At 33.6% G+C, this 12,953-nt stretch overlaps 1 protein-coding gene across 2 annotated transcripts in view; it reads right to left on the minus strand.

Annotated features, from left to right (window-relative positions):
- Positions 1 to 1,970: 1,970 nt before the first annotated feature.
- The window catches only part of TMEM65 (transmembrane protein 65), a 65,195-nt gene continuing 54,212 nt past the window's right edge, over positions 1,971 to 12,953 (minus strand). For both annotated transcript variants that reach the window (XM_032246544.1, XM_032246553.1), the window contains 3 exons: positions 12,390 to 12,432; positions 10,057 to 10,162; positions 1,971 to 4,629 (listed from right to left, as the gene is read on the minus strand). In XM_032246544.1, coding sequence (XP_032102435.1) covers positions 4,528 to 4,629; positions 10,057 to 10,162; positions 12,390 to 12,432 — 251 coding nt within the window. In that variant the 3' untranslated portion in view covers positions 1,971 to 4,527. The remainder of the gene's footprint in view (positions 4,630 to 10,056; positions 10,163 to 12,389; positions 12,433 to 12,953) is intronic.

A 12,953-nucleotide genomic window follows, 5' to 3' on the forward strand; every position in this document is an offset into this window, starting at 1 on the left:
CAATGCATGTCAAAGTGGAACATATTTCAAGTATCTGAGATTTTCTTAATACCAACTTTCTAGCACCTAGCCTCGTACTTTCTCTTCACAGAATATCTGTACTGTTTGTGCCTTCACTTCTTTCAGGTCTTCACTGATCATCTTCACTTATGACCACTGGTACTTTCTATCCTCTTTATCTTGTTTCATTTATCTGTATAGAACTTATCACCGTCTGACATAAATAATATTTAAGTGTGTATCTGTGGGCCGGGCGCAGTGGCTCACACCTGTAATCCCAGCACTTTGGGAGGCCGAAATGGATGGACCACTTGAGGTCAGGAGTTTTGAGACAGGCCTGGCCAACATGGTGAAACCCTGTCTCTACTAAAAAGACAAAAAAATTAGACCGGCATGGCGGCATGCACCTATAATCCCATCTACTCAGGAGGCTAAGGCAGGAGAATCACTTGAACCCAGGAAGTCGAGGCTGCAGTGAGCCAAGATCATGCCACTACACTCCAGCCTGGGTGAGAGGAAGACTCCATCTCAAAAAAAAAAAAAAAAAAGTATATTTGCTTTTCTGTGTTCTCTTCCCCATCACTATCCCACCAAAGAATAAGCTTCATGAGGGTACAGATGTTCTGGTTGTTCACTCAGTGCCTTGAATGGTTCCTAGCACATAGTATGCAATAAAGAACACAGGATTTCTAAAATAAATCTTGAGATTATAAGTACAATACTCTTATAGATAAGAAAATGACTCTATGAATCTGGAGGTAAAAAGGAACCTAGGCAAAGAAAAGACATTATAAAGTCTATGCAACTGATGTCCCCACTGCCTAGCAGTTAAGAAAGCAGGCTTCATACTTGAACAAAATAGGATTCCAGTCCACTTATTCATAGTGCTATCATTGGCAAACTAACCTCTTCATGCCTCAATTTAGCTACTAGAAAATAGAGATGATAATGATAATGGCCCCAACTTAATGTTGTCATTAAGGTGATTAAATGCAATAATGCATGTAATTACTAGTGAATAAAGCAATAAATGTTTAATAAAAGGGAGCTATTACTACTACTACTACTACTACTACTATCATCATCATCACCATCATCATGATCATCATCATCATCTCAGTCAGGATCCAAAGCCAATTTCATCATCATCATCATCATCATCATCATAATCATCTCGGTCAGGATCCAAAGCCAATTTCATCATCATCATCATCATCATCATCATCATCATCTCAGTCAGGATCCAAAGCCAATTTCATCATCATCATCATCATCATCATCATCATCATCATCTCAGTCAGGATCCAAAGACAATTTTTTAGTATTTCCCAAATAATTTATGGTAAAATAGGCTACCTAGTTTCTAAGTCCAGACAACTGAGAAAAAAAGCAGATTAGAGAGATAAAACAGTTGCCAGAAAAGCAGAAAAAAAAATGGAAAACCATAAAATCTAGATTCTTAAGGTACTCATTACCACACAATAATGATGTACATAAAGATAATGCTTAGCCACTAAGTAAAAGATTATATTATATTTAATATACTGTCTTAAGATGGTGAGAAATATGATTCTGAAATTAGAAAGATTTACTTTGAAATGGCTCATACAAACTTTTGGTATAAAAGATAAACTTCCATTACCTTCAAAATTTATGTTCTAGAGAAAAGAATAAAGTAAATGAGGCATTATTACACAAACAGCTTGCATATCTCTGCTGTAAATACCCATCAGTGTGACTTATGCTACTCTATCTAAAGATTTTCTATGGGATCACTCATCACTTATACTCTGTAATGTTGTATCGCAAGTGCAGATTCTAGGGAGGTGGTAAATTGTTGTCACTGTCTCAGTGACATTGCTGCCATCTTGTAACAAATCTGTATTCATTAATCCTGTTTGCTATAGTAACAGAACATACCAAGGCCCTCTGAGATTAGTAAGAAATCAAATTTCTAAATCAAAACCACATTCCAAATTTCTTAAAAGATACTTTTTTGTTCAATTCCTTTGTAAAAACATTGGTCACCATTTAACGTACATGGCAACAAAATGCACCCAATTTACATGCATCAACAAGTTCATAAATCATAATACATGGACAACATAAATTTCAAACAAACAGTACTAAAGTAGCTCATGTTGCATTTAACTATAGTTCATGTGCTCCTAATAGAGAAGTAGCTAATATGAGAAACAAACAGTTCCAGTTTAAACCTGAATTAAAGTTCTTTGTGGCAAATAACATGAAGCAATAATCATATGAAGTCATTATCTTAAAAAGAACCATTCTTCAGAAAGCACTCCGTGCAATGCACGTGCTAGTGTAGACTATGATCTTAAAAAACATATACCCTTCAGTTAAAGACCAATGGTCTCCATTTTTTGAAATTTAATTACCTGATTCAAATTTTCATTATGCCCATAAATTAAAATCATCTTTCAATGTGAAGGCTATATATTTTGACACCTTAAGTAATTCTGCAGATGTTCCATTAAACCAATAATTCCCTAGGACTGGATTATTTTCAAGAGCAAAAAGAAAAAACAATCATCAAAAGCCCTTTCTAAACTCACAGGCAAGGTTTCTAATATGGGATTTAATTAATAAGAAGTAAAGCACCACATACATTTTTGGAAAACAGAATGGACTGCCATCAATATACAAGTTAGGGACAAAAGAAAGCACCTACAGTTTACCTCCCCACTGCCCAAAATATAGGTACTCTAATGCTATGAATCTGAAATTTTACAAAGGATTTTTTGTCTGGTTATCTGTGTGTGACATTATATGGAAGATACAAAACAAAACTCTATTTAAGATCGCAAGTTCTAGAAATATGATTTGATTCAATAAGAATGTTATATTTGTGCATGTCATATACTTATATTTTGATTATATGCTATGTTTTTATGCTTTCTCCCCCAAAGGCTATGATTAAAGGATAGCACTTATTCATTCTGAAGTGCATGAGAAAATTTATGACAAATTGCCTCATGAAAAAAAAAACCTCCTCTTAAGAGTTCAAAGTAATTATGTATAAATAAAACCTCAAAATAAAATTGCTGTAAATCCTCTGCATCTATTTAGCAACACAAATAACTTAAATAGCCAAAACATTATTTTAAGTTTCTCTCCTCCATGATGTATTTACACTGTTACAAGTAAGAATAATTTTTTAGCATGTGTAACAGACCTCATGCTAAAAAGTTTAAGGGTTCCGAAAACTAAAATTTATAATTCTTACATGGTTATTTAAGTCAGATATACAAAACTAGAAATAAGTAACTTCAATCTAAAATATTCTTTAAATACCACAAAAGAAGAAAAAAGAAAAACAGGGAGGAAGGATTTCTCTTCATGTAATTTTTGAGTAGACTAGCAAAAAAGCAAAATATTAAATATCTAATTTTCACTTCAAAAGAAATTATTCATAAATAAAATTCACTAAGTAAGCTACAATGAGATTAGGAGTATGAGTATGGAATATTCAGATTCATTCCATTCAGATGAGATGATGTCATATTTGGGGGAAAAAAAAGAAGCCTTCCCAAATAATATAATTTGTTATCTCATTAACCTTCCAAACATCATTTCAACTTCACCATTTATAACATAAACCTTATTGACAGTTCCTATTTTCGACATTTTCTTTTAAAAAAAGCCTTTAGCCTTTTAATTTTCAAGCATCATATTGAATCCCTTAGTTCAATTTAATTCCACAATCCCCATTTCAAAGACTCTAAAATAATCATTTTCTTCCCCTCAAAAGTCAGAACCCACCATGTAATTATTCAAAACTGGGAAACTAAAGGTTAAAAAAAAATCAATTAAAAATAGTACGCTTGTTAGTATATACGGTTATATGCAGCAGGGAGACCACATAATTGCTCTTTCTTCTTAACCTCTGGCTCTTAAAATAGTAAAGTCAGAAAATTAAAATAAGTGCTATATACTTAAAATACTTAAAATCTGTATCCATATCCATTTTCAATAGATGTGAGAGTCAAGAAAATGACTGAAATTATATGATTATAAATGTTTACTGCATAACAGTACAAAATTGATGTTGCCAAAAAGAGGGTAAAAAAAACCTTTAACTGATATTAAACATCTTAAGTAATTTGGAAAAATCTCAAGATTGAAATGTAACTACCAGGGAACAACAACCAAAAATGCTTTCATGCATGTACGCATGTTAAGTAACAAATAAGCAAACCCCAAGTCAATACAGTACATCAATGACTGATACTTAAATAACATTATGAATATAAAAAGAAAAGATAAAATGTTGACTGCTATCGATGAAAAAGCATTTCAACAATTTACACAAAATGATACTGGTTTTTTTTTAAAAAGATGTCCTAAGAAGACCAAGCCACAATAAGTTAGTGTTTTCCATAATACATGCTAAATTATTTGATCCCATATCTATAGTGTTACTGTCTTAATTCCTAAATGTTGTGACAGCATATTTAATAACTGAGGTACATTAGTTTACATCTTTTTATCGGTATTCTAAGAGGATTAACTTTTCGTTTCCAGTTTTTCATCTTCTTCACCTCCTCCAAAGAAAATCAAAGGAAACATTCCTAGAATGCAGCCAATAGTCACCCCAACAGCTTTGCCCTAAGGAAACAAAAGAGAACATTTTTGAAAAGTTACTTTATCTCTGATAACAAGAAGGCAGTAAAAAAATCTCACCAGCTATTCTCAATATATTTGGATTTGCTACCATTCATATATATTCCTTTTCAATATTTATCCCTGTATATATGTAGATATAATTATATCTAATTATATTAGACATAATCATTATGTAAACATAGCTTTGTTTTCTTCCTCAATCCGTAACCCCTGCACAGACCACACATTTTCTTATAAACTCTTTTCCAAATTGCTGCATAAACTTAAAGACTTCTAAATTCCACTGAATTGACAGGTCTATATTCTACTCTTTATGGTAATAGCCACTGTTACTTCTTCAACATTGTAAGAGAAATAACAATGAGCATTTCCATGTATAGTTCTTCCCCAGTGATTTATGTAAAAATCAAATAAAATTAATCTTTGTGCATCTTCATGAAGTATTGTCATGCTGTCCATCCTTGACAAAGCGGCACATACTTACATACCAATTTCAGTATATATAAATGTATACATAAATACCAATTTTCCTGCAACCTATCCTACATTATAAAAATTTTGTTTTATTTTTATTATTTTTAGAGACGAGGTCTCCCTCTCTCACCTAAGCTGGAGTGCAGTGGCATGATCATAGCCCACTGCAGCCTTGAACTCTGGCTCAAGTGATCTTCCTCACTCAGTCTCCCCAGTAACTAGAACTACAGACACATTCCACTATGCCTAGTTAATTTTTTTTACTTTTATTTATTTATTTATTTTGATAGAGCTGGTCCTCACTATGTTGTCCAAGCTGATCTTGAACTCCTGGCTTCAAGAGATCCTCCCACCTTGGCCTCCCAAATGGGATTACACGCTGCAGGAGCTACCACACCCAGATCATAAAAATTTAAAATTTTTATTTTTATAAATGGTTTTCAAAAGTTGCATTCCTATGATGACTATCAAGTTTAAACACTTTTCAACTAAGTTTCATTTCCTCATACAAATATTTATTGAGAAGCTACAATGTGTCAAACTCTGTACTGGGTGTACCACAGAGATGAACTAGTCTTATGCAGTCTGTCTCTCTCCTTCAGGAACTTCTAGTTAGGTACACAGAGAAAGACAAAGTAAGTTCTATCAAACATTACAGATACTATGATAGCTACATAAACTTAACCATGAATGAAATGTTTTCTCTTATACATTGTCTATTTAGCTATCATATCTTACAGTTTTTCTAACAAATTTTAATAGTAGACTAATGTTTTGACAATAGCTTGCATAAAAATTTTTCAACTCTGTTATTTTGATGGTTTTGGTGGTGGTAGTGGTATCAGTAGTATAACCAATGCTTGATATTAATAATCAAAACTGTTATTTTCATTATGCCAAAACTTTAAAAGGTATCACTCATGCAGAGTTTTAACAAGTAGAAATTTTCTTCATTCCACATGCTGATAAAGTTAATCCCAGCTTCTTGTTTTTTGACTTTAACATATATTTACTCATTTGAATATATGCAGAGAGGAATCATTATATTCTATTTTAGACTCCTGACTTTCTCATATACATAAAATAACCATTGCTAATAGGCCCCACTTTCATTTCTCACCCATTGTATTAGAATTCCTGTTTACTATAGTTCACAGCAACCAAGGTTTTCCTTACCCCTCACTTTAGGAATACCAGTCAGCAATTTCTGACACAATTATCTCAAGAGATATAACATCAATAGGGTGGAGAGGAAGGAAAAAAGTGATATACTTTTCTTACTCCCTGATCCAGGACCTGAAACAAATCTTTCCAGTGTAAAAAACAGTTATTTAAACACTGTAACTATGTCTTATGATACTCTAGGTCCCATAGTTAACAACACTGGGGCTGATCCTAGAACTTGAGTCCATCTGTAATACTGTTTTATAAGAAAATATTTTTTGACTTTCCAACAACCAAATTACAAGTGAGGTTTTAAAATACACCTATGTCAATTGGAACCTGCATGTATACTTCTATATATTCTATTATGGGTAAATTTCCGAGTTAGCTTATGTTATGAGTAGATGGTTGATCACTAGCTTCAAATAGTTTAGGCTGTATAGAATCAAAATGCTATGTTACAGGGTAAAAGATTTGATTCTAATATAAAACAAGCAGAGTCAACAACTAAGGAACAGAATCACTGTTGCCATATACTGATGAGGGGTTTATCATAACACACAGGCGCACACGCGCGCGCACACACACACACACACACACACACACAAACACACATGCACACACTCAATATATTAATGTTAGTTTAGTAATTTAGATGTTTCTGCCATAGGGAGGACAAAGTGAACCTACTTTTAATATAGAAAGAAGCCAATTATTATGCCCCAGGAAAATAAACTTCTCCTAATCCCAACTTTAATGCTAAAATTTTAAGTCAAATTGTTAGAACATTAGAGTATCATTATTCCCTCAAAACTCCAGCTGGTATCAGGGGCTAGTCTCACTTTACTCACAAACTACAAGATATGGTCACATGTAAACTAAAAGAAAAAGCCCAAAATTAACATTCTACTTTCTTAAGAGACTTTTCAACCTTTATAAAGTAAAATACAACAAGCAAATAGGTCCTCATTTAGTTTCTCCACACTCTTCCTACATTTTGACTGAAAACCAAACACTTCCCTGGTGTAGTTGTGATCCTTTTACTACTCATATTTTAAAGGGTAGTAATTACTGCAGATTTAAAGTGATTAGCAATGAATTTAATTCTATATTACCTATTTGCATGTTTTTATACTATGTATGAATATTTTGCGTGTAAAAATTGTTTACTTCCAAAACATTTAATATTTTCATTAAAATAAATTCCATCTAACTTAAATACATTAATTTTATATTTTATTATTCTTCACCTCCCATTAATGTTTCAATCCATTGCCGTTTGATTTTTCTTACATCAGTCCACAGAAATTGCTCAGAAGCGACTATCAATGAGCAACCACATACCAAATCCAAATACAAACAAACAAAAATTATCAGAAATCTTACTTGATTTCTTTACATCAAGAGGAATTGATTACTATTCATTGTTTCTTAAAACTTCTTCCTTAAAAGCTCCCATAAGATCATGAGCTCTTAGGTATTTTCTAGGGTTCTTTAATTCTGCACATTCTCTCTGGAAAAACAGTTCTCAAACTTTAATGTACAGCAGAATTAACACACAAATTGCTGGGTTCTGTCTCCGGAATTTTTCATGCAGACAGATTTTAAGGTGGCCCCCATACCTTCCTTCCTTCTGGTATTTAAGTCTTTGCATAATCTCCTCCCCTTGAGCATGGGTAGGATGCTCTTTCTTTGAATAATAGGAAAGGTTGATGGGATGCTACTCCTGTGATTATATTACATTACATAGGGCTCCATCTTGCCATCTTCCTAGCAGACTCATTCTCTTTCTGCCTTGCTGGCTCTGAAGATGCAGGCTGCCATGTTGTGAGAGGGTCTACAGAAAGGACCACATGACAAGGAACTGCAGGTGACCAATAGATCGGGGTGTCCAATCTTTTGGCTTCCCTGGGTCACACTGGAAAAGAAGAATTTTCTTGGGCCACACATAAAATACATTAACACTAACGATAGCTGAAAAGCTAAAAAAAAAAAAAAAAAAAAAAACCAGAAAAATCTCATAATGTTTTTAAAAAGTTTACCAATTTGTGGTAAACTTTTGGGTTACCAAAAGTGGGTTGCACAAGCTTCCTCTAGATGGAGGGAGGCCTCTAGGAGATGAGAGTGCAACAGTAAGCCAGAAGTTGGGTCCCTCACAGCCACAAGGGAATTAACTTTGCCAAAAACCTGGGTAAGCCTGGCAGTAGATCCATCACCACTTGAGCTTCTAGACAGGAACCAGGTCCTAGCTGGACATGATTACACCCTTCCAGAGGACCCTTCTAAGCTATTCCTAATCTGACCCACAGAAAACGAAAGATAACAAATATATGTCGTTTGAAGCTGCTGAACTTACAATAATTTTTACATAACAATAGACAGGTCTAAGATGAAGACTGAGTGTTTGCATTTCTAAGAAGTTAAGGTAGTGCTGATCCTGCTGATGTTGGCACCATATTTTGAGAGCCACTCTCCTATAAAATCTCATCTTCTTCCATGGTTTTAACTATCACCTCCCTTTTCAGTGAGGCCTACAGTGACTCTCCTATTGAATATTGCAGTCTGCTTCCATCCTAGCACTCCTAGCCTCTTTTACCTCCCTCTGCTTTCTCTTTTTATTCCCATAACACATACAAACTTCCAATATGCTAAATATTTTTATTTATCATATTGTTTATTGTCTGTCTCCCCACTGCTTGAATGTAAGATCTACCAGAAATAAGATCTTATTTTGTTAACCGATATATTCAAAACTTCTACATCTCTACCTGGCATATAATATGTAAACAATAAGAATTTGTTGAATGAATGAGTGACAATATCCATTATCACTAACTCGGACCTATCTAAACTCTTGACTTTAACCCAAATGCCTACTAAGTTGTCACCACTCAAATGTCCTACTAGTATCTCAAATTCAATGTGTCGAAAATAGAACTGATTACCTTCCCTTACAAGCTTATTCCTCCTCCTTTTTTTCTTCATTTTATTGATGGGGTCATGATCCATCCAGTTTCCCTCTTATTTAAAACTCCCCTGGCTCTCCATCACTTAGGTAAGAAGCTCAAGCTCCTTAGCATTCATAAACAATGACTTTCCTGAATGATCCATGCTTACTTCTCCAATGTTGTTTGCTGCTGCTGGTACCTACAGCTACTACATATTATATTCCTGAAATATGTTCCTGTATTTACCTAAATATACCCTTTTTTATCATGCTTTTCTACTTGCTAGTCAGTATACTTGGAATTCCTCTTATTCATCTAGTAAATGTCTCATCAATAATTCAAAAATCAGCTTAGATCTAATAATCACCAAGAAATCTCCCCACCAAAAGAAGTTTCTCCCCACAGTGTTAATTCCCTTGCCTCTATCATTGTTATAACTTACACATAATTCTATTACTGCATGTCATACTAAATTATAATTTGTTTACATGTTTAGTTTTCCACCTAAACAAGTTCTTCAAGGACCATAATTTTTCATTTTCTTTATTAATCATTTTATGTTCTTTAGTCCCCAACCTTTAAGAGATACTCCTCAATACTAAGTGAATTGCATAAATATTTTTTAAAAATTAAGCATACCTACAAAAAATAAGTAGTTAATAACATAAATTACTGTTCTTCTGAAAACTGCCAAGGCCTGGACAATTTTTGTTAAAAACTCCATTCAAACCAATTTTAGTCTCAAAATTCTCAAGGGCCTGAACTATAATATATCTTGCTCTGGCTACCCAATGCATTATCATAAACCATGTAAATTACTTACCAAATGTGTACTAAGACGTGTTTGCCACATGTCAACTTGCTTTGGTGTGAGATCAGGAATTGACAGGCCTAACCTAGAAGCCAATGCTTCAACATAGCCTGCAAGTCTTTGAAGAAACAAGACAATATGGTATATGAGTTATGTTTCAATTAAGCCTTTATAAAAGCAAAAAAAAAAAAAAAAAGGCATGAGGACAGAATATAAGTTTTTAAAAAGACATGCAAATATCCTCATATAGTAAAAAACTAATTACTACAAGGAGAAACAAGATAATTTTACATTTGTGCTTGGTACTCTAGAAATGCCATAAATAGTCTTTACAACTTTCCATTTTTATTGTTATGTAAATATATTGTTTAAAAAATATTTTTATTAATATTTAACACAAAGGAAAATTAATTGACTTAGAGCAATTATTCTCTAGTATTATTTTTAAAAACAATTCAAGGTATATAACAATTTTATACAGATAATTAGAATTTCTGCAATTATTTCAAACGCAAAGCAAAGCACTTTAACATATGATACAAACTAGTAACTTATCAGACAGCAAAAGTTTCCAAAATTCCTCAGATTGGTAAACTAATAAAAATACCCTAGAACTTTCAGGCCATTCTCAAGTATTTTATCAATTCTAAGTTGCCATCATTTATTGGATACACTCTTACTTTATGAACTGTAAGAAAGAAAAAAATTGCCAATTAAACTATGCACACTACCAACAATAAGATGGATCCTGATATCAAACATGTTAAGAATATGCTTCTGAGAATGCATAAAATGTGACATTTGTTATTTAATGATACCCCCCAAAAAGAGAAGAGAAACAGTTTTTAAATACAAAGACTCCCAGAAAAATCTTCATCTCTAAACAAAAATAATTGTTTTATGATGCAATATACAACTAAATGGCTTTAAAATTCTTAGATCATTTGGTTCTATTAAATATATCAGAAAGCTATACAATGACTATAATATTCTCATTATTTACTTTAATGTTGAAAACTGGGAAGTTTAAGAGGTGATGTCATGATATATTTATGCCAGGAATTCCAAGAATATAAAACTCTTGCCATGGTCCTAAAGCAAAGAAACTTCGTTTTTAACTGTGGCTTTGCCCTCAAACTCCAGTGCAAAAGTCTAACATAAAAGGTTACGGTTAGATCACTTATAAAGCTGCTTTGCCTAGATTATAGGGCTAAGTAAACTTCTACTAAGAAAAAAATTGAACTCTAAACTTCTAACACTCAATTGAGCCAGGGAAAGAAGAAACAAAGTCAAAGAGCAAGAAAGAGCATATTTATCATAATAATGTCCACTTAGTCTAATTTATACTCCCCCAGCCTTCCCCAAGCTCAGGAAGCAGCTCAGGCCATCTGCCACTTGGAACAAGAATGTAAAGAGAGAGGCTGGGCGCGGTGGCTCACGCCTGTAATCCCAGCACTTTGGGAGGCCGAGGCGGGTGGATCACGAGGTCAAGAGATCGAGACCATCCTGGTCAAAATGGTGAAACCCCGTCTCTACTAAAAATACAAAAATTCAGCTGGGCATGGTGGCGCATGCCTGTAATCCCAGCTACTAAGGAGGCTGAGGCAGGAGAATTGCCTGAACCCAGGAGGCGGAGGTTGCGGTGAGCCGAGATCGTGCCATTGCACTCCAGCCTGGGTAACAAGAGCAAAACTCCGACTCAAAAAAAGAAAAAAAAAAGAATGTAAAGAGAGAAAGCTGGCCTTTTCTAAGTAGATGTCCTCATTTTGTTTCATTAGTCCTGCCACATTAAGTAAAAAGAGCAAAAAACAGCCAAGCCCATATATGCTTTGGCCATTATTACTTCCTTTGAAAAATCCCCTTTTGGAAAATAAGTCTAGTTGCTATCCTCAAATTTAAGCCATATCCCTTCTCTTTGGTTGTGTAGGAGTAGGGTGAGGTGGAATAATGAGAAAGGTTCTTGCTTTTAATCCTGTCTTACCCTTGGAGATCTTTAAAAAATACATATAAATACTTCAGTAAACACAAGTTCCATTTTGCTTATATTACAGTAGATTTAGAATAAACTTTTACATACATCAGAATCACTCATGAAAATTACCAAACACAAATGCTAGGGCTCCCTCTCCAGAGATACTAATAATGTATAACTGGGATATTACCCAGGCATCTACATTTGATGGACACCAAAGATTTAGTATTATTAGTTTAGAAAAAGTAAATTTGAAATGTTAGTTCTAGAACACAAAGAAAAATTAAATATCCCTTTTTTATGCTTCTCAATTAGAGTAGGGAATAGAAAGACAGCAAGTACAGAAGACAAGTGAAGAAGTGAATGAACCTACCCAAGTCCAGCTAAATCTGACACAAGATTTCCCAAAGCAGCAGCTAAAAATTTGAAACATTAACAAATAAATCATTACATAAAAGAATAATTATAATACATCACTATGTAATCAATAAGCATTGATCTTGGAAGAGCTGCACATTTCTCAAACTACAGCAACTATATCCAAAGTAACTCACTGGACAGCTCTTATTCTGAAGGTTTTGAAATATAACACAATTTTGAAATTATAATAGTCTACCTCCATTAAGCAGTAGTTTTTTTTCTGTTATGGCAGCCAATTTCTATTTTGATTTCAATATTAATTGCATAATATTTTGTAGTATCGTTCATGTATTGGTAAAGTTGCATGTAGAGCTATGAAATTCAAGAAAGTCAAGGAGAAAAAATACTTTTTCTCATTAATTCATTTACCTAATGCTTTCTACAATAAATGCAACATAGAACTGTTCCCAAATTCTACCTCCATCAAGAATAGAGTGGTAAATAGGACAGCGGAGACAAATGTTTAATCCTGTATTTCCTTCTTTGATTTTCTACCCAGCTTAAAAAAAAAAAAAAA

Source organism: Sapajus apella, unplaced genomic scaffold (assembly GCF_009761245.1).
Source record: "Sapajus apella isolate SASKATOON/1434 unplaced genomic scaffold, GSC_monkey_1.0 scaffold3, whole genome shotgun sequence".
Lineage (NCBI taxonomy): Eukaryota > Metazoa > Chordata > Mammalia > Primates > Cebidae > Sapajus > Sapajus apella.